The following is a 19966-nucleotide window of genomic DNA, read 5'->3' as shown; positions in this document are numbered from 1 at the left end:
AAGCAATGCAAATATGAAGCGTTCAAGGTTATCGTGCATGTAATAACCATATATAGTAATAAAACATGTAGTAATTCTTCATTGACGTCAAAATGCAAAACATCTCAATTAGTAACTTCTAGACACTCAGTAATGTCAATCAATCAACTTGAAAAGTCAAGGTTATATTCTAAATTTAAGCAAAACATGGTATCAGATTGTACCAAGTACAATCAAGGGTGTATAGCAAGTTCACTCAAGGGTAATAATACCATAAATAGATTAAATGAAAGGAAATACAATTTTATATATCAAATTCGGATAGTATATAAGAACTTGTTCGTTAAAAATTTCTTTATTATAAAGAAAAAATGGACTCAGACGTGTCATATGAACATTTTTTACTTTATTTGAAAGATAAAAGAAACAAAAGTCGCTTCGATATATTTATAAAAAAAAATAAAGAAAAAAAATTAAAAGCAAAAAAAAATCAAGAAGAAAATCAATTTCAAGAAGAAAATCAATTTCAAGAGAATAATAAATATGCTTCTCTACAAACACCCATACCGAATTGGATAAATACTGAGACAAATAACGAGACAAATTCTGAGACAAGCTGTAGATTCTCCACAACCTATGGATGAAGATACAGCAGAAAAGAGTGATGGTAAAAGTCCTTTGAATACTTATCATGATAATATTCAAAAATCATCTCCTTTACCCATAATTAATAATGTATATTCAACAAAAGATTCTCCTACTGAAAAAAATACAACTCTTATGAATATCATGTCTCCAATCACAACTACAAGTATGATGTCACCAAACACGATGTCTTTCTTAAATTACAATGTCCCCACACCGCGCACTTTTTTAAGAGAACTTGGAGACATTGAATTTAATCAAGATCAAGGATTTACAACTCCTCCCAATAATAATAATACTATGAATCAAAATCAAGGAAATACATCTCCTCCTCCTGAACAAATGAATCAAGATCAAGTATTTGCTCATCCCGATCTAGTATTTACAAGTCCTCCTCATAATCTTAATGAATGGGTAGGGAAAAAAAGACAATTAATGGATGCTACTGAAAGTATAAAAAAAAAGAGAGGTCGTCCGACCAAAAAAAAACTTGAAGAATACAACAACGAAATTGGTAAAAATCCTGAATACTCTTGTAATATTTTATCTTTTAACAATGGACAAAATTGTGTTAACAGACAATTTTATTCACTTATAAAAGGAAATATCATATGTAAAAATGAGGAAGAAGCAAATTTTTTAATTGATCTATTTGAAAGAAAAAAATTACTTGATAAATTAAAAGAACTCAACCAAGAAATTAATTTAAACAACACAATGGAGTATTTTTTTAGAAAAATGTCTTAAAATTCGTTTATATACATCAATTTGTAAATACTTCATATAATACTTCATATAATATTTCATATAATAAAAAAATTCTTGTTTTTGTATTTTATTGAGGGTTGTATCAGGTTGTACCAGACACGGTTCTTAAAGATGCTCGCTTAATTGATGGGATGGTTGTTGGTGTTAATAAATCAGTTCTACATATCGGGCAGTTAGAAAATCCTTGTAATAATAATTGTGCCAAACAATCAAAATGTATTTTGTATTTTAACTCTACAAACACCACATTTTACACAATGATAAGGATCTTTCGAATAATCATCGTAAAACTTACATTTGACACAAAAATAGTCAGCCAACTTTTTCTTACACTTGATACAATATTGTTGAATTCCTTGCTCAAAACCGCAATAATTACACATTATCCAGGAAATATCTTTTGGATTGACTTTTTTATTGCAAAAATGATCTTTATTATGACAATGATGACATGGATAAAATCTTTCACAACATTTAAAATAAAAAGAACAATTTTTTTTAGAGTGTGTACAATTTGTAAACATACATTGATACTTCTGTATCCGAGACATTTTTCCATCAATCTGTTTTTACATGGAAGGGTAAGTTATATATATACACACATCTTCAGCTATTCAGCTATATAGGAAATTATTTTTTCAACATTACTATTCATAAGTACTTTCATTTGTTCAAAATGTTCATGATTATCATCATTTTCATCCAAATATTTTTTTAATACTTTAATAAATGCTTCAATAAATCATTTTTGTTCCAAGATATATTTCTTTTCAGTTGCATCAAAAACCATTCTTAAATTATCTTCTTGACATTCATCAATAACATCAAAAACCCTGCACTCCTTTTTCCAACTCAAAATAACATCTGAAGATAGAAACACTTTATTCGAAATATCAACATCAGCATCATCATCAGGAGTTAAGAAAAATACTATAGTTCTGCTTCGCCAATCCGCCATTATCAACTGCAAGAAATGATACTAAAACATCTAACACTCAAATGTCAATCAGACTTCATCTTCTTAAATATATCTTCTACGTTTATCTGGAAAACTGAAGCGATATGGTTGTCGCTTGATGACTACGACTATATATATAATACTTTATCCATATTAAATTTGCATTTGAAGGCCGCAACCATTTTTCCGAAATTTCAGCAATTAATACAATAATTCTGTAGAAAACACTCATATTACCAGTTAGAAATTATAATATGCAATATCCGGTACTTTTACCATCTTATATATATCATATAGTTACTATTACAATTTTTTCAATAATATTTTTATAAAATACTTTAATTAATTCCAATTGTGTAATGTGCTTATAAAATTCTTTTTCGTCATGATAATAAAAGTAGTCTTCCAATTTTTCTATAAATATGTCAATACTATCTTTTTCGCTGATTATCATCCCTTCATCGCATAATTTGAAATTAAATTTTCTTCCATCTTCAATTTCTTTGTTAAAAATAATCATTCCACCACCATCAATGAATTTAGATATACATTCTGATTTCATAATCATTTGACTTAAATCTTTTTCTTCATCAAATTCGTCATCGCGCTCAAATATAAAAGTAATACTTTGATTTGAAGATTTCACCATTATCAATTAGACAACAAAACATTCAAATGACAAATAAATCTTTTATTGAAGATTTTACATTAAAAGAGTGATAAAAAAGGTAAGAAATTCGAATTTTTTTAAAAAAGAAAAAAAGAAATATGATGAAAAATTTGAGAAATTCGAATTTTTTTATAAAAATAAGAAATATGTTTTTTACAATAAAAAATAAGAAAGGTTAATTTTTTTTTATTTATTTACTAAAAACGTGTAATATATAAATCCTTAATATCAATGTAGGGAAGATAACCACATTGGTATTGAATAAAGAAAGATGGAAAAAAATGATATGAATAACCCTTCCAAAAATAATGGTGGATTTGGAAATATTTCATATGGAAAGCCATCATTTCGTGAATTTAATAACTTTAATTCACATCATATTCCTTCTCTAAAAAGATGTAAGCAATCATGTACAAAATGCATCTATTGTGAAATTGAGTCTTCTGTCAATTCAAAAGTTTTTTCTGAATTTAACAAAATAATTCCAGCAATAAAATGTTGAGATAAAAAAAATTGAAGAAAAACTTACAGAGAAAATTGATGAATTTATAAATCTTGTAAGAATGGAATTTGAGTTTAATATAAAAGATATGTATGAAAAAGTAGAAAAAGATATAAAGTAAGAAAAATAATACAAAAAAAGATTTTTTATTAATTTAAAATAAATTTATTCGGATAAAAATGCTTGTACTTATAAAAAAAGAAAAAATAAAGAAAAAAACCATAAAAGGAAGCGTTACAATGATTGCTTACTAATAAATCATTGTGAGGTTTGCTTTCATGGTATTATTTACATGATGCCGAAGAAACTTATATATACATCAAGACGGGAAGATGAATATATTGCTATTTGCAATCGATTGAAGACGTATTTTGACTTTACGTCACTATATCCCTTTTTTCAAAGAAGCACGATGTCAAAGAAAGTGATAAATGCGTCAAGACAAAATACAAAAGAAAATACTAAACCACACAATGTGTAACATATCATCTTCTACAAATTCTTTTACATGCGTTTGTGTACAAATAGAAGATTGGATTAATTGGTTTTGGGACAAAGAAGTTGGTGAAAGGACTGAGTCATATTTGAGATTCTTTCTTGTGGATCATCTATTAAAGCGAGACAATTTATATCATCAGTAAATTCGACTTTGGTAAAATTTAGAATGTGTAACCAAATCAAGGATTTATCCATGTCTTTGTGTACAAATGAAAGTTTGGCTTAACTGGTTTTGGGATGATAAATATGGTGAAAAGTATGATTCCTTTTTACGATTCTTTATTGTAGATGAAGAATTGAAACGAGACAATTTGTATCATCAATAAATTGGACTTTGGACTTTCCATATTATCATTTTTAAAAAATTGGACTTTGGACTTTCATCAATGTAATTATTTTATATTGTATTTGAAATATATATCTTTTTTATGAAATCTACTTGTTTATATATTTTATATATTTTATATTACTCTTATCCAATATTCTAATATGTATATGTATATTATCACAGGCTCACCCTTCTCTATTTTTATGTTTACTACCGCTGACTGCTTAAAAAACGATCCCCCCGGTTTTTTTTATTATAAGATGTATTATGACTATTTTTAGACATAATACATTTTATAATAAAAAAACTTGAGCCTGCGATGATATATATATATATATATTAGTTAACTACTAAAATTGGGACTACATGCATCTACTTCTCCAATTTTGAATAATATATGCTCTCAAATGTCAGGTGTAGCTCAACCCATTGAAAATATCTTAGATACTAACATAAAACTTGAAATTGAGCAAAATAGGAAAATTCTTAAACAAATTGTTGATACAGTTCTTTTTTGTGGAAGGCTTGGCATTGGATTACGAGGTCATCGTGACGATGCTCAATTTCACCCAGAGGTCGGTTGCTATTCAGTCAATGGCAATGTTGGTAATTTTGTTGAATCTTTAAATTTTAGAGTTAGAGCTGGTGATCAAACTTTGGAAAATCATTTGCTCAAATGTGGCAAGAATAAAAGTTATATTTCCAAGACCAGCCAAAACAAAATCATCAACTGTATTGGTCAGGTAATATCAGAAGATATTATAAACGAGATAAAAAAAAATAGATATTATTCTATCATTGCAGATGAAGCTGCTGATTCTTCTCACAAAGAGCAATTGTCCCTTGTTCTACGGTTTGTTGACTCTTCAATGAATGTTAAAGAAGAGTTCATGTGCTTCCTGCATTGCAAATGGGGTTGAGTGGTCAACAACTTTCAAAGCTTATTTTAGAAACTCTAGAAATTTGCCTTACCAATTATGGATTGCAGGGGACAAGGTTATGATGGTGCAGGGGCTGTTTCTGGGCATATAAATGGTTTAGCAGCCCACATTTTAAGAACTAATCCTAAAGGTCTTTACACTCACTGTTACAGTCATCGACTAAATTTGTCTGTCTGTGACACTCTTTCTAACGTTGAAATTAATAACATGTTATCTGTTGTTTCTCAAGCTGCCAATTTTATCAACATATCACAGACACGCAACATACCCTTTGCTGAGCACGTTAAAAAGTCAGATGTTCAGACCAAGAAGGCAAAACTGGTAAGTCTTTGTAAAACCAGATGGGTTGAGCGAGTCGACAGTATTGACACGTTTCAACAGTTGTTTATCCCTTTAATCAACACTCTTCAGGAAATGATAAACAATGTAAGCGGCGAGGTGAAGCCTTCCCTTGCTGCTGATGCTTCCCAGTTACTTTCATTAGTTACTCAATTTCATTCTATTGTTGCGCTAGTTATTACAAGAAATATTCTTGATGCTACTCTTCCAGTCACGCAATTGTTGCAGGGAAAAACTATTGATGTTATGGATGGTTTTCATTTGATAACCACTTTGAAGAATGATGTAGCCAACATGAGGAAAAGCATTAATTTTATCATAACACTTGGTATGAAGAGGCTTTAAAACTTGCTGAAGAGGTCAACGTTCAAGAAACAAAAGCGAATTGCTGGAAGACAAACTATGCGATCTAATCCCCCAGTCAATCATTCAAAGAACATTATAAACTAACCATCACTATTCCTTTATTAGACCATCTTCAAACATCTTTGAGAACTAGGTTTAACTTGATAGTGTTAATGTGTACCGAGGATTATCTATCGTTCCCGTCAAAATGATGACTCTGTCGGACAAAGGAATTGATTGGAAAGAACAGTTTAAAAGTGTTGCAAAATTCTATCATGATGACTTGCCCAACCCCCTTGGTTTAGATGCTGAATTAAGGCAATGGCGTTTATACTGGGAAACGCACAATGGGCCTTTGCCAGAAAACATCGTCAAAACACTGAAGCATGTAACATTTCCAGGATTTGAAAATATTAAAGTTATTCTTCGCATTTTAGGTACACTACCAATCACCTCATGTGAATGTGAGAGATCAATTTCAGCACTGAGGAATCTAAAAACCTACCAAAGGAGCACTATGGTAGAGGAACGTTTAAATGGCCTGGCTTTAATGCGAATTCACCCAGAAATTATTCCTGACATAGAAAGAGTGATCAATAAGTTTGCTGAAGGTAATACACGTTTGAAATTTGCTTAATGTGTTATGGCTACGTTACTGTAGAAATATTACTGACTTTGCAACTGGCTGCTTAATGCGCCGTTGCTGCAGAAATGTTTTACAGCACAACTGGCTGCTTAATGCGCCGTTGCTGCAGAAATGTCTTACAGCACAACTGGCTGCTTAATGCGCCGTTGCTGCAGAAATGTCTTACAGCACAACTGGCTGCTTAATGCGCCGTTGCTGCAGAAATGTCTTACAGCACAACTGGCTGCTTAATGCACCTTACAGCACAACTGGCTGCTTAATGCGCCGTTGCTGCAGAAATGTCTTACAGCACAACTGGCTGCTTAATGCGCCGTTGCTGCAAAAATGTAAGACAGTGCAACTAGCTGCTTAATGCGCCGTTGCTGCAAAAATTTAAGACAGCACAACTGGCTGCTTAATGCGCCTTTGTTGCAAAAATGTAAGACAGTGCAACTGGCTGCTTAATGCGCCGTTGCTGCAAAAATGTAAGACAGTGCAACTGGCTGCTTAATGCGCCGTTGCTGCAAAAATGTAAGACAGTGCAACCGGCTGCTTAATGCGCCGTTGTTGCAAAAATGTAAGACAGTGCGACTGGCTGCTTAATGCGTCGTTGCTGCTAAATCAAAGACTGTCCATGTCCGGAATCACATTGTTGCTTTGCACTATGTGTTTCCTAGGCATGCTGAAGAGCCCTGACATTGGGCGAAACGGTCTTAGCGTGTTTGTCCTCAATATTTTGTAAGAAAAAAAATGAAAAACTGCGATTTCATTCACTTTGAAAATTTGTTCTAAAGCTATTCCAAAATGCTGGAAATCGCATTTCTGGGACCCTAGGCTTCAACATTTTCCAGGGCGGGGATGCCCTCGGACCCCTTACGGGCAAACGCCTCCGGCGTTCGCCGGTTTAGGACTGACGTTTGGAAAATCCTAGATCCGCCCCTGGCCACGGCCACATTCTTGATTTTTGGAGCAAACTTACCTACGCGAGATCCTAAAGCCTGTTTTCCACGAGCCACGTATCGTAACGTATCGTAGCAAAACGTAACGTATCGTAGCAAGTACAGATACGTTGAACGTTTTCCATTATTCGGCACAACGCATAGTACTATTTTCCCGCCAAAGTTCAAAAACAATACAAATATTATTGCTATGGGTACTCTCAGCAAAAAAACTCGCTTGCTTTTACTTTTAAGTAGACGAATGAAGAAAGATAAATATAAAAAATCATATTGGATTCGAAAGCTTTATCAAGAAAGAAAAACTAAAGGAGAATTTTATCTTTTGGTGATTTACGTTTGTTCGATGATGAATTATTTTTCAGGTATTTTCGAATGAACGCTTCCAAATTTGAGGAATTATTACTTATGGTCGCCCCAAAATAAAAAACTGCGTGTCTAGAGATTGCATTGGACCACCTGAGATGCTTTGCGTGACGATGAGATATTTAGCAACCGGAGACTGTCAAACAACCATAGCTATGAACTATCGAATGAGTCCAACAACAGTGGGAAGAATCATTTTTAAAACTTGCAGAGCACTGTGGATTGTTCTTGCAAAATTTATAAAGCCACCTACAACTGAGTCCGAATGGAATAAATTGGCTGAAGAATTTGAAATAAAATGGAACTGTACCCACTGCCTTGGAGCGTTGGACGGAAAGCATGTTGTCATACAGGCCCCTGCAAATTCCGGTTCAGTGTTTTTTAACTACAAAAAAATCATTCAATTGTGTTGATGGCCATTTGCAACGCCAACTACGAATTCACTCTGGTCGACATAGGTGGCGCTGGAAGAAATATCGATGGTGGTATATTTTCTTACAGCAAAATTGGATAAGCTGTGAAAAACAACAGTTCGAATTTTCCAAGTGAAAAATCATTGCCTGGTTTCCAGGAAGAATGCCCTTTTGTTATGGTAGCAGATGAGGCTTTTCAACTGCAACATCACATAATGAAACCCTACCCAAGAGAAGTTCTAGGTATTGCAGAAAGAGTGTTCAACTACAGGTTGTCACGAGCAAGACGGACAATAGAAAATGCCTTTGGCATCCTAGCTGCACGCTTCAGGATTTTTCGACGTGCAATACATGCTAGAGTTGAAATGGTTGTCAGGATAACCCAAGCTGCAGTGGTCCTTCATAATTATTTCATGAGGGAAGGTGCATGCTCTCATGGAGAGTTATTTTCGCATGGAACTAATTGACAAAATACAAAACATGGCACACAACCAGGGCGGTGGAGAGAAATAACGCAAGGCGACAAAGGCTTGCAATCAATTAATAGAGATGGATCAAACAACTACTCTCGTAATGCCAAAAAAGTTAGAGAAGCTTTCAAAAAGTATTTTATGTCAAACGAGGGGCAAGTTATATGGCAGTGGGAATCTGTTCATGCCACTGAAAATTGTTTTGACAAAAATAACTAATAAGACAGACTTATTATTAAACATGTTCGAACAAATCAATATATTATAAGACAGAAACAAAAACTTAAAATAACTTGTTACAACAAACTTTAAATAAAAAAGCAAATTGAATGTTCTGTAATACATTTGTCAGTGATGCTAATGAATTTCATTCATCTTCTTCTAACTCAAATAGAACCTGTAGCACCTTTATCTTAGCCATTTGTTTAGTTTTTCCCTTCATCCCTTTGAAACTAGACACTAAGCTTAAGAAAATAGTGTATCCTCATCTTGTTGATTGTTTGTCTCACTACTACCAGTTTTACTAACATTGGATAAATCATTAGCAAGACTGATGGCTAAGAGGTCATCAATTTGGTCTGATCTTCGCTTGCGTGCTTTCTGACTGGTTTTGGGTTCAAAAACCTGGTCACTTGATTGACTATCCAAAGACAAACTACTTGATTCAGAAACCTTCACAGGATCAATGATTTCATATTCAACATTGCTTTCAGTTTTCCACCCACTTATTACATCCCTTAAGAATGATAGCTCCACAAAATAATCACAGGTGGGCATTTTTTTTGTAGAGCCACTTCCAGAACGAGTTAATTGCTCTCTTTTGCGAATGCATCGATGATAGTTATGTTTCAGTCTGTCAAATTCTTTGTTCAATGCACTTTCTACATTGAAAGTAAAATATTCGTAAATAAACTGCTCACAAATTTTACTGTTTCAAATTTAATGTTATACTATAACCTATACACATGTAGATTGTAGAGTACCAATGTTTGTAAATTTTACAGCCAAATACAATTTTGAATACAATATTAACTAGTTAATTAACAAATATAATATCAATAGTTGTTGTAAACAATATGATTGCTGTTTAAAGTAGTAGCAAGAACATTAATGCACAGGCAGTCAAATAGAACTGCTCAATTTTTATCAAGGTTATGCAAAGCTGTATTTAAAACAAAAGGAGGATCCACTATTTATTAGATGTACGATTCTTTTTTATTGAGTGACTGATATGATTATATGTAATGTTTTGGCACTTCTTCCAAATGTTAACCTATTAATATATTACATGTAGGTGAGCAGTTATTTTAATTGCCAGTGTAGTTTATAATATTTACTTCAACAAAAGAACTACTGAATATAATAAGAACTGTTCGACAAGAAAAGTTCATTATCGGGTTTATTGCCTTATGGCATTATCATGTATAAGCTCGTTCGTGAATAACTTACCAGGTGCATTCAATGCTGTAGAAATCCTACGCCAGGCTTCAGTTTTTTTTGGTCTTTCTTTGTGACTTTTTGAAGAAACATTCCATATGCGAGGATATTTACGTATTTCCTCAATTAAATTTGACAGAAACGAAGCATCTTGCAAATTGATATCTGATTTATTTAATGAATCCTCTGTCCCTTCTTGAAAAAACTCGATTCACGGCTCCTCGAGCGTCGCCATTTTGAAAGCATGAATTTTGTTTTGTCGTGAAATGAACGACTATGATTGGTTGAATATATCCGTATTACAGATTCGTACGAAAAAAAATGACAATACGCGAACTTGTTTTTTAATACGCGTATTAAAATTGTGATACGCCTATTAGCCATCAAATACACTAGCACGCATGCGCCGTGTTACGTTTTGCTACGATACGTTACGATACGTGGCTTGTGGAAAACAGGCTTTAAGGCTGCAGCTGCGGACTTACCCGCACTAAATAGCGCACCCTTTGCCTTAACAGCAAGGCCCACGATGTTTCCAATTAATGACCCCCCGACGAATTTCCGACGAACTATACCACGTCTACTTGCTTGAATTATCATTATTAACTATTATATATATACATACAAAAAATGAGCTTTTATAGTAATAAAAGGCTTTGAATTAAATCCGCTTATGAGCGTGTATAATTACATTTTCGGGCGAAAGTTTAAAGTGTAAGTAACTTGCTCACCATTCAAATCGATTTCATTACCTGATTGATCAGTAATTTCCATTCGCACCCGAGTAAGAAGGCTATTTTTTATAACTGGTAAGTAGGTCGGTGGGCTAGGACTCATTTCCAACAAAGGTTCTGGTCCTCGGTGTGGAGTAAACGATTTAAAAACATCACTAGAAATTCCGTTTACTATACTTGAATTAATAAGCGAGCAGTGAATGTGGAGTTTCCGTACATCTGTTATGTTAATTCGATTCTGACTTAAAGTCTTTCCTCTAGTAATATCAGCTCTATCCACAAAAAACCCCAAATTAGGGCCTAAGCTGTTATCTACATTAAAAAAAACTACAAGGTCAGCCTTAATAGTAGTCGCCGATTTTGATGTAGGAATATTTACTGAAAGCACAAAGGGTGGATCAAGTCTTGCGATCTCATCTTCATGTGCGAACTTTACCCCCAATGATACCATAGCATCTTCAATAGCTTGATTGATATCTGGAATGTTGTAAGCACCTGGAGGTATTGCAATCCTTTGCCGTTGAATTACATTTTGTCTGAGCTCTCCTGTGCTTGGATCACTACAATAGTTTCCTCTTCTATTCTCAAACACTAGTTGATTGTTTTTCGTAGTGACATTTTTCCACGAATTCTAAAAACTAGCCCCGGTAAGAGCCACTTGGTATTTTTTGTTATTATTTAAAAGTATAGGTGGATCAAGGATAATCTCAAAGTCATTTTCATTTCCACCATTCGCAGAAATGACTCTTTTTGAGTCTAACTCAATGGTAGCTTCATCTTCAAATCCTTCAGCAGCCATTACTACTTATATCGACAATGAACAATAGCTCTGTATAATATATAAGGAGAAATTTTAACGCACGTATTTTTTTCTAATTTTTCGCTAATCTTGAGTAATTTTTCGGTAATCGGACTCCTTGCAACCCTTCAATTTCTTTGTTTTGTTTTTTTGTTAATAGCTTCTGCTACAGATTTTTCAGCATTAACAATTGGTTCAGACGCGCTGTCGAGACACTTTGAAATCGACTTGGCGCCGCTTGAGTTCCGCGCGGTTTTTTACAAACTCTTGGACTAATTTTTCGCGCTCTTCCATAGATGCAACTGACCTGAACATACTTGAACTTCAATCTCAAGATAAATAAAGATAGATGAATGTTTTTTATCTTACTATATAATAAGACAAAAAAACGGTGGACCCATATGGTGTAGTGAAAAATTATAATCTACCTAAAATACAGTCGGTGCTAGCAAGTATTGATTCACAATCTCAAGATAGTAAACCGCATTTTACCCTGCCAGCGCCTGTTATTAACACAGAGGAATCGGATGAAGAGTCACGTGATACAGAAAAATCGTCTATAGATCATCGTGAGAAGTCACGCGACTCTCATTTTAATAAGGTAAGAACGTATATGTATAAAATCTGCTCTATACATAAAATTCCATTCAACGAAATTCAATTCAAAAATGTAAGCCGTATAGCGGCTGATATGTCTTGGTCTACTGGAAAGCCTTTAAATTACCCCTCTTTCATAGCAAATTTCGTTCCGATTTGTCAAAAGTACGACGCCTCGGGTTGGCCTGCTGAAACCGTCGAAGCTATAATGCAGGCGGTTACTCCTCATCTTCCAAAATATAAAAGAGCCAACAAGAATAAGTCTAATGCTGTCTTCAAAGAATGGATTTCCGCTTCGAGGCTACCAGAATCCGTCAAAACGCTTCCAATAGCGTATAGGAACCTCTTCTGCATTACGATCAATTAAAAAGTAGTCGTACTTCTTTTAGGTGGGTTCATGGTAAGCCGCCGTTAGCTGCTCTTTTGTAATACCATCGGCGTGATCAGCTGCGATTTCTCTCACGTCGCGCTGATCAAGACCTCTCATAAGCAGAATACAGCCGGTATTTCGTCGAATATACTTGGGGAAGTCATAGTAGCTTTGCGCCAAGTATATGGCTGTGACATTCTTATATCGACTTGCCGAGAAATTCTCTTTGATTGGGTTTAAGCTTTTTGTATCGATCCAAATATTGTCAAAGACTACTGTCTCGGAATTAGTATCCAACTCCTCTACTAGAATTACATCATCAGGCTCTCTTAATTCAACACATTCTTCCAGGCCGATGCTTTCGTAGAACTCTGATAGAATCTGATATTTTTCCTGGTCGCGACTTGTTGTGCAAATAGTTAATTTAGGGCAATTAAGCCAACGCATAATCATGTTAATTAAAAGTTCGTTTTATCGGATTTAGTAGGGCCTACGATCAGATAATGGCTTTCGGGCATCATCCAATGTTGGCGCTTTGATTTTTTACCAGTCGGTGGGTCGAAATTTATGAGTGCCATATCATATCACATCATATCACATCAGACTAATCATCAAACTAATTATCATATAATAACATATAATAACAGACCAATTTTTTCTGCATCTATATAGTACTGCCATAAAAATGGCAACAGCAAGCGCACCTCCAGTCGAGCCAGTAGACGTTCTAAGGCCAGTACCACGGATATATCCTGATTTAAAACGTGAATATGAATACCAAGGGGTAGAAGACGTTCTTTCACCCCGTTTAACAGTCGAAACGAGCAACTGTCGCCTTTTTCGCAATTTAAACATTAAGTCAGAGCTCCGCCAAGAGCGTGACGCTCGTCATAAACTGCGTAAGAAATACACACGCATTTTTTCGACATATCTTATCAGCTGGTGATCTAGAGGACCACCAGGGTCTAGAGGCCCAAGAGGAGCTAAGGGAGATAAAGGTGAGACAGGAGCTGCGGGGGCTCAAGGACATACGGGTCCTAGATGACCAAAGGGAGAAAAAAGTGATACACGAGCTTCCGCGGCTCAAGGAGATACGGGTCCTAGAGGACCAAGGGAGAAAAAAGTGATACAGGAGCTACAGGGGCTCAAGGAGCTACCGGTCTAAGAGGACCAAAAGGAGAGAAAGGTGATGAGGGTCATAGAGGAGATGACGGAACTGATGGAACCAATGGAAGCGATTGTCCGCCCGGGGCCACAGGAGCTCAAGGACCTCAAGGACCTCAGGGACCTCAAGGGCAGCAAGGGCAAAAAGGAATTAGAGGTCTAACAGGTCCTAGAGAAGTGCCGGGGTCTACAGGGGCCGCAGGACCTCAAGTGCCTAAAGGAGATACTGGAGCCTCAGGACCTTAAGAGCCTAAAGGAGATACTGAAGCCACAGGGCCTCAAGGGCCTAAAGGATATACTGGAGCCGCAGGGCCTCAATGGCATTGAGGACGTCAAGGAACTCAAGGACAGCCAGGAGTTGATGGGCTTAAAGGAGACCAAGTAGATCAACCTGTTTTAAACTCTCCTACTGGATTCTACCCCGCAGGTATGAGCGGAGTAAATGTAACTTTAGTAACGTTTCCTACTGGAAAAACACTCAGAAATAATAAAATAGCGTTATTAAATATTTGGTTTGAACATCTCGAAACGAGTAACTTAGTATTAGATCCACCGTATTTCAAAAAATTTGGGGGCCCTATGTTAGTTTCGTACATAATAATACTAACAGATTGATGTCATATGTTAGTACATATGTTAGTACATTAACTACACGCGAAAATATCAAGTACATTATTTAGAATATTCTTAATAGACTAACACATTTTTTTATAATATATATAGAATTACAACGTCTAACGCATCTGAAACTTCGGTTCATAAATTTGAATCAACAAACGATCTCTTTCGCCGAGCAGTAGAAGTATACCTACGACAAAATAGACAGAAAAATTTTGAAAAAATTCCAACTAGAATAAAATTCTAGTGCTGAAAAAATAGTCATATCTTCTTGGAACTATTCAGAAGTAAATGAACCTACGCTTGAGGCTCTCGAAGCTTTGCTACGTCCGGCAAAAAAACACCACGCCTGTAGTGTAAAACATCATAGAAGACGTGAAAAATATAAAAAACGACTAGAAATACCAGTAGATGTGTACACTCAAGTTGGTACTTCAGTCACTGGGAAAAGAGGCTCAGATTGGACCAATGTCGCGATGTGTAAAAAAGGTAAAGAAGATTCTTCTACAATCACCATCGAAACCGCTGGATTCTACCGAATATCATTAAGTGGAATATGTTTTACAAGTGCAGGAGCGCTACGAGTACTTCAATTTCCTAGCAAATTACTTGTCTTAAGTAAAACAAAAACACATCGTATTGGTGATATTAACTCTGAATGTAGCTATAGTGATTTTATAGATGTAGACTTACCTGCTGATGCAACATTAGTTGTTCAACAGATGGGAACTGCTAAAGTAATTATCACACACACTATAGAAAGTATAATACCCGAATCTTCAACGGTTGTTTGATGAAGATTTGCTACACGAAGCGCTAGATGATTCCGAAGGCTTTCCTTCATTTTCTAGAACTGAATAAGAACATTTCACGTTTGGCAAAGGGGGTGAACCGGCCGCCTGATGCGTCGGAGTTTTAGTTTTTGGAGGAATTGCACTTAGAAACTGAAGTGCGTTATAGCGTATTAACGCTGGGTCGCTCATATTTCCATACGCAGCTTCCTAACCTACAGAATTTGTTATAACAGGCGGTCTAATTTCTATTACGTCATTAGGCTTAATAGGTCAGCGTTTATATGGTACCGAAGGAGGTTCAGGTGGAGCTGTATTAGTACGCTTTCTTGATGTAGATGCTAGTTGAAAAGCTTCAAGGAATGAGTTTAGAGCTCTTCCACTTATAACAGCCTGTTTATATAGTAGCAGAATCTCTCTAACAGTGTCCATCTCGATTCTATATAATATATAAATATTCTTCTTCTAATTGTATCGTACCTGTCTTTATTAGCAGCCTGGTTTGAAATTTAAGATGTTCTTCTCTTTGTCTTATTCTTATATTATTCAATTTTTTCTCTCTTTCTCTTCTTTCTTTTTGCTCTTGTGTTTTTATACGTACTCTTTTGGATTCATTATTCATCTTACCACGTACCCTACTATACGCTACTTCTAAATAATTGACTCCGACGGCCGGCCGCGCGGGCGCGGGGTGTGGGCTGTCCGTCTTTGGCTCCTACCGTTGTCCTGGGTTTGACCTTCGCTGTAATTATGCTAGCTTAATTACAAGAAGTGCGTAGCGAACTGTGGCTGGGGCACTTAGATTTGTGTATACTCCTTCTCAAACTGTGAGGTGCGCCAGAAATGACGCTTTCTTAAAATGAAGTGCGCCAGCGGCAACGCTATCTCAAGGTGAAGTGCGCCAGCGACAACGCTCTGCATACTACTTCATAAAAGTCATATAGTTTGTATTGCCTTCATGCAATTCAAAAGAACATAGATAATTGTTTGTAATCTTTAAGAGCGAGAGATAATTACTTCATGTAATAATAATTACAGTTAACGTAGATATTGAAAATATTTTTTAAAACATTTTTTCGTAGCTTTCAAGGGTTACTTAAACTTTAACTGGTTGGGTAAATGTTGTTGTTTTGGGGGTCGTACACGGTCTAAATTTTAAAAAATGTTCACGCTCGGCGCCAACCATGGCGCGCCTCTTGAGGTTGTAAGAGAGGATGACCAAACACTTTCTGCCAGCTACGCCACTGCGTGATAAAAGCATGTTTACGCTACAAGTGTTGTCTTTGTGCATAAACTTGATGTCATTGGAGTTGAGGCTTCATGATCCCAACTTCGTATTCTCTTAAGCAATCGCGCATCCTTAGCCAAAAATCTTTGAAAAACGGAGAAAAAAGTGCGGGAAATCTCCATCCAAGTCGTGGAAGAACGTAGACACGCTGACCAGTACAAAGAACAGGTAAATGATATTCATATACACAATTTTGCATTCATGGTGTTAAGCAAGAACAGCTTTTGACCCTGTTTTAGTTTGATATGTTAGATGTACATCCAATTCGGGGATTTGCCTACCAATATGGATGTTAAATTTGGCGATAATTTTCATGCCTTAAAAGCCATGCTTTCAATTACCATTGATTGGATAATCTACTCACTAAATAATTTAAAATAGATAGCTCATAGGAAGTAGCAAAGACTACTGACCTTCCGTCATGCTTTTTACGAAGATTTCTGACGATTTCTTTATAAATACTCGTATAATTCTAAGAACTGTAAATACAGAAACACAGGCTACCCAGTCAATCTTTGATCTTGGGTGTTCAGAGACCACCTTTATACCATTTTACAATACTGCTTTGATATCACACTACTTTTGCACTCTAATAAAAAGTAAAGATCCTAGTTAAAATGCATTTTATGATTTTAACATGCCACCACTTGTTATGCCATAAAACAATACTAATTAAAGGCTTAATACAGGCATATTCCTCACTGATTTACAGGGGCGGGTCCAGCTTCTGGGCTGACCGTGGCCCTGTGGCGTAGCGAGCGCCTTCGGCGCAAGCCAACGCTAGGGGGGTCTGGGGGCATGCTCCCCCAGAAAATTTTGAAATGTAGACTCTCGGAAAAGCGAATTCCGGCATTTTAATGTAGAATATAACAATATTTTAGTTATAATCTCATCTAAAAAAAATTCTAATATCGCCATGTTCGGACAGAAGAATAAAAATTTTACTTACCTTGTGGTGTCTGATGTAAAATCAACGCAGTTTCCGTACCTTTCTGTAATCACAGGATTGTTGCCACAGGAGTGAGAGAAAGATGAAGCATGTTATTTTGCAGTGAATAACCAAAAGACAGTTCACTACAAAAAAATAATTCCCCATCTTTGTTGCCCCATCAAATATGGTCTTTTTCGAAAAGCAGCGAGGATGCCTTTTGTAACAGCCATAAAGATGGCAAGATTAATAAAAGCAATGTTCAAAGGCGGTCTTCTTCCAACAGAAGCAAAGATGTTTATCCAACAATGGTAAAGATGGCAAGATTAATAAAAGGAATGTTCAAAGGTGGTCCTCTAAAAACAAAGTAACAAAATGATTTTTGGTGGATGGGATTTTTTGATCTACCAAATAAGAAGGTGGCATCGCAGCACAACAAAAGATATGGACATAGTCAATTGCACTCCCATCAACAAAACCTCTTGGATATATTGTACAATTGAACATTTTAGCCAACAAATCCCAATTTCCTTTCACTTCAGCATCATTAGTAATTGGGTACTATGACTGAATAGCACACTGGATTACTGTGGACAAAGCAAACATACACATCAAGGGTAAAAATGTGTAATTATTCGCTCTTTCCACTGCTTCTTGTAAAACTGCTGCAAATTCATTCGCATTTTGTAAAGAGGTTAGAGCTGCATTGGATATACACATGGCAAAGGCATTTTTAAGTGAAGTGAACGCACCATTTTTATGCTGGGACTTGATGAGAGGATGGGTAGAATAGTATTTAGCATTCTCAAACATTTCCACACTAGTTAGGAATCTCAAGTAAATAGAGAGAGTCTCATTCCCAACTAATTCAATAGGACATGCATTGAACAGAAAATTCCCATTGGCTAAAGTACTAAAAGAAAAATTAGTATTTAAGTATCAATGGCTGCTTTGTTATACCAAGTTACACCTGGAAACAAATCTGCTAGACTGACTCTGACATTAGAATAAATAAGGGTAACCAATACTGTTAAAGATAGACTAATAATATTGAAATTGAGAAAGTTATTTTCTCTTTGTGTTAATTTGGTAACATCATGATAAAGTCAAAGTCACAGGCAGGTAGTCTAAGATTTGGAACTAGTCTAGGCATGTCGAACAGGATTCAGACGACTAATTGATCCATCTACTATAGCATCAATATTCTATATAAATTATATGTTGATTTCTTTAATCAGGGGATAACATAAAATGCCAGGAACACAAGGATAATACATTATTGATTAGGTTAAATTTTAAAAAGGACTGGCTTTGACTAATATTGAAGTAAAACATTTTTTTAACAGACAGTAACAATTAGAATTACTTAGGCCGTACATTAGACGGACTGAGTATGCAAAATAATGACAGCTTTAGACATATACTTTACATGATACACTAAATATGAATAGATGAAAATTAACGGATTGATCATATATTTCAGGCCAAGATGTCAAACGTAAATAAAAACATAAATTAATACCCCAATACATGTAAATTCTTACCGAACAGGGACATCATTGGGTCCTGATCTTTCAATTTGGCTTTCAGGGAACAGCAGTTTTGAAAATGAACAAGTTCGCAGCATAATATCGCCAGTAGAATTTATACGACGAAGCCTTTCATTGTTGATTATTTTACCACAGTGTTGTCTCAAGTTAGACAATTCACCAGCAATAATCTCGCGAGCGTTCTCTTGCTGAAAGATTTGCACGAGCTTTTCAAGAACATCGAACTTTTTAGAAGTTTCCATCGATCCTAATCGCTGAGTAGAACTAGAAGTGGCGTTTTTTTAAGTCGACAAGAATCGAGCTATTGCATATGACTTGTATTTATTGCGCAATCAAAATAAATTCACCGTGCCTCACCGGGGCGCACATGACCAAAACGTTCTCTGTGATTGGCTTGCAACGCTGCACCGTGGCTGAAGGTTGCTATATTTAGCAACTATTGCGAAATTTTTTGAACGCTGACCGTAGCTTTTCATTCTGAGATTGCAGGCTCGAATTTACGAAAATATTCCGAGCATATTCATGGCGTATTCGGCAAGATTCGAGACGCTTTCGGTGATTTTACAGTTCAGAGTTTAACTGGATGATAATACTATTTTAACAAGACGTTTAATTTGAAGTTTTTGTTGTTTTTTTCACAAATTTTTGACAAAAAATTACAAAATTCATTCAATTTTTGTTTTTGATCGGATTTTGCTGTATTTGAGCAAAATTTTTAATCATGAAAAGTCAACCCTGGAAAAACTTAAGTGGCAAAATTCTGACCGTGGCTCAAGCCCCTTTCGCCATGGCCTAGATCCGCCCCTGATTTAGGCTTTCATCACTAAAGGTTTTTCATTCCCCGATTACCCATTTGTTGTTCTACACATAAAGCCTACCATCACGTG

General features: G+C 35.5%; 1 protein-coding gene across 3 annotated transcripts; it reads left to right on the top strand.

Annotated features, from left to right (window-relative positions):
- The first annotated feature begins 4716 nt into the window (after positions 1–4716).
- Positions 4717–6605, top strand: LOC124448397. Of its 3 annotated transcripts, none has more exons than XR_006949046.1 (3): positions 4717–5201; positions 5519–5610; positions 6411–6605. XR_006949046.1 is itself a non-coding variant. In XM_046999407.1 (3 exons), exons 1-3 carry the CDS (start codon positions 4756–4758, stop codon positions 6433–6435), a joined length of 453 nt encoding a protein of 150 aa, XP_046855363.1. In that variant the 5' UTR covers positions 4717–4755; the 3' UTR covers positions 6436–6605. The 3 variants fall into 3 exon arrangements, 2 of the variants coding, with proteins under 2 accessions (XP_046855363.1, XP_046855362.1); XM_046999407.1 differs by having other exon boundaries at positions 4717–5091; XM_046999406.1 differs by lacking the exon at positions 6411–6605 and adding an exon at positions 5857–5934 and having other exon boundaries at positions 4717–5091.
- Positions 6606–19966: the final 13361 nt, after the last annotated feature.

This window comes from Xenia sp. Carnegie-2017, unplaced genomic scaffold, assembly GCF_021976095.1.
Source record: "Xenia sp. Carnegie-2017 unplaced genomic scaffold, XeniaSp_v1 HiC_scaffold_23, whole genome shotgun sequence".
In the NCBI taxonomy this organism is placed as follows: Eukaryota; Metazoa; Cnidaria; class Anthozoa; order Malacalcyonacea; family Xeniidae; genus Xenia; species Xenia sp. Carnegie-2017.
Note: the sequence above shows the minus strand (reverse complement) of the source record. Positions and strands in the feature narration are given on the sequence as shown.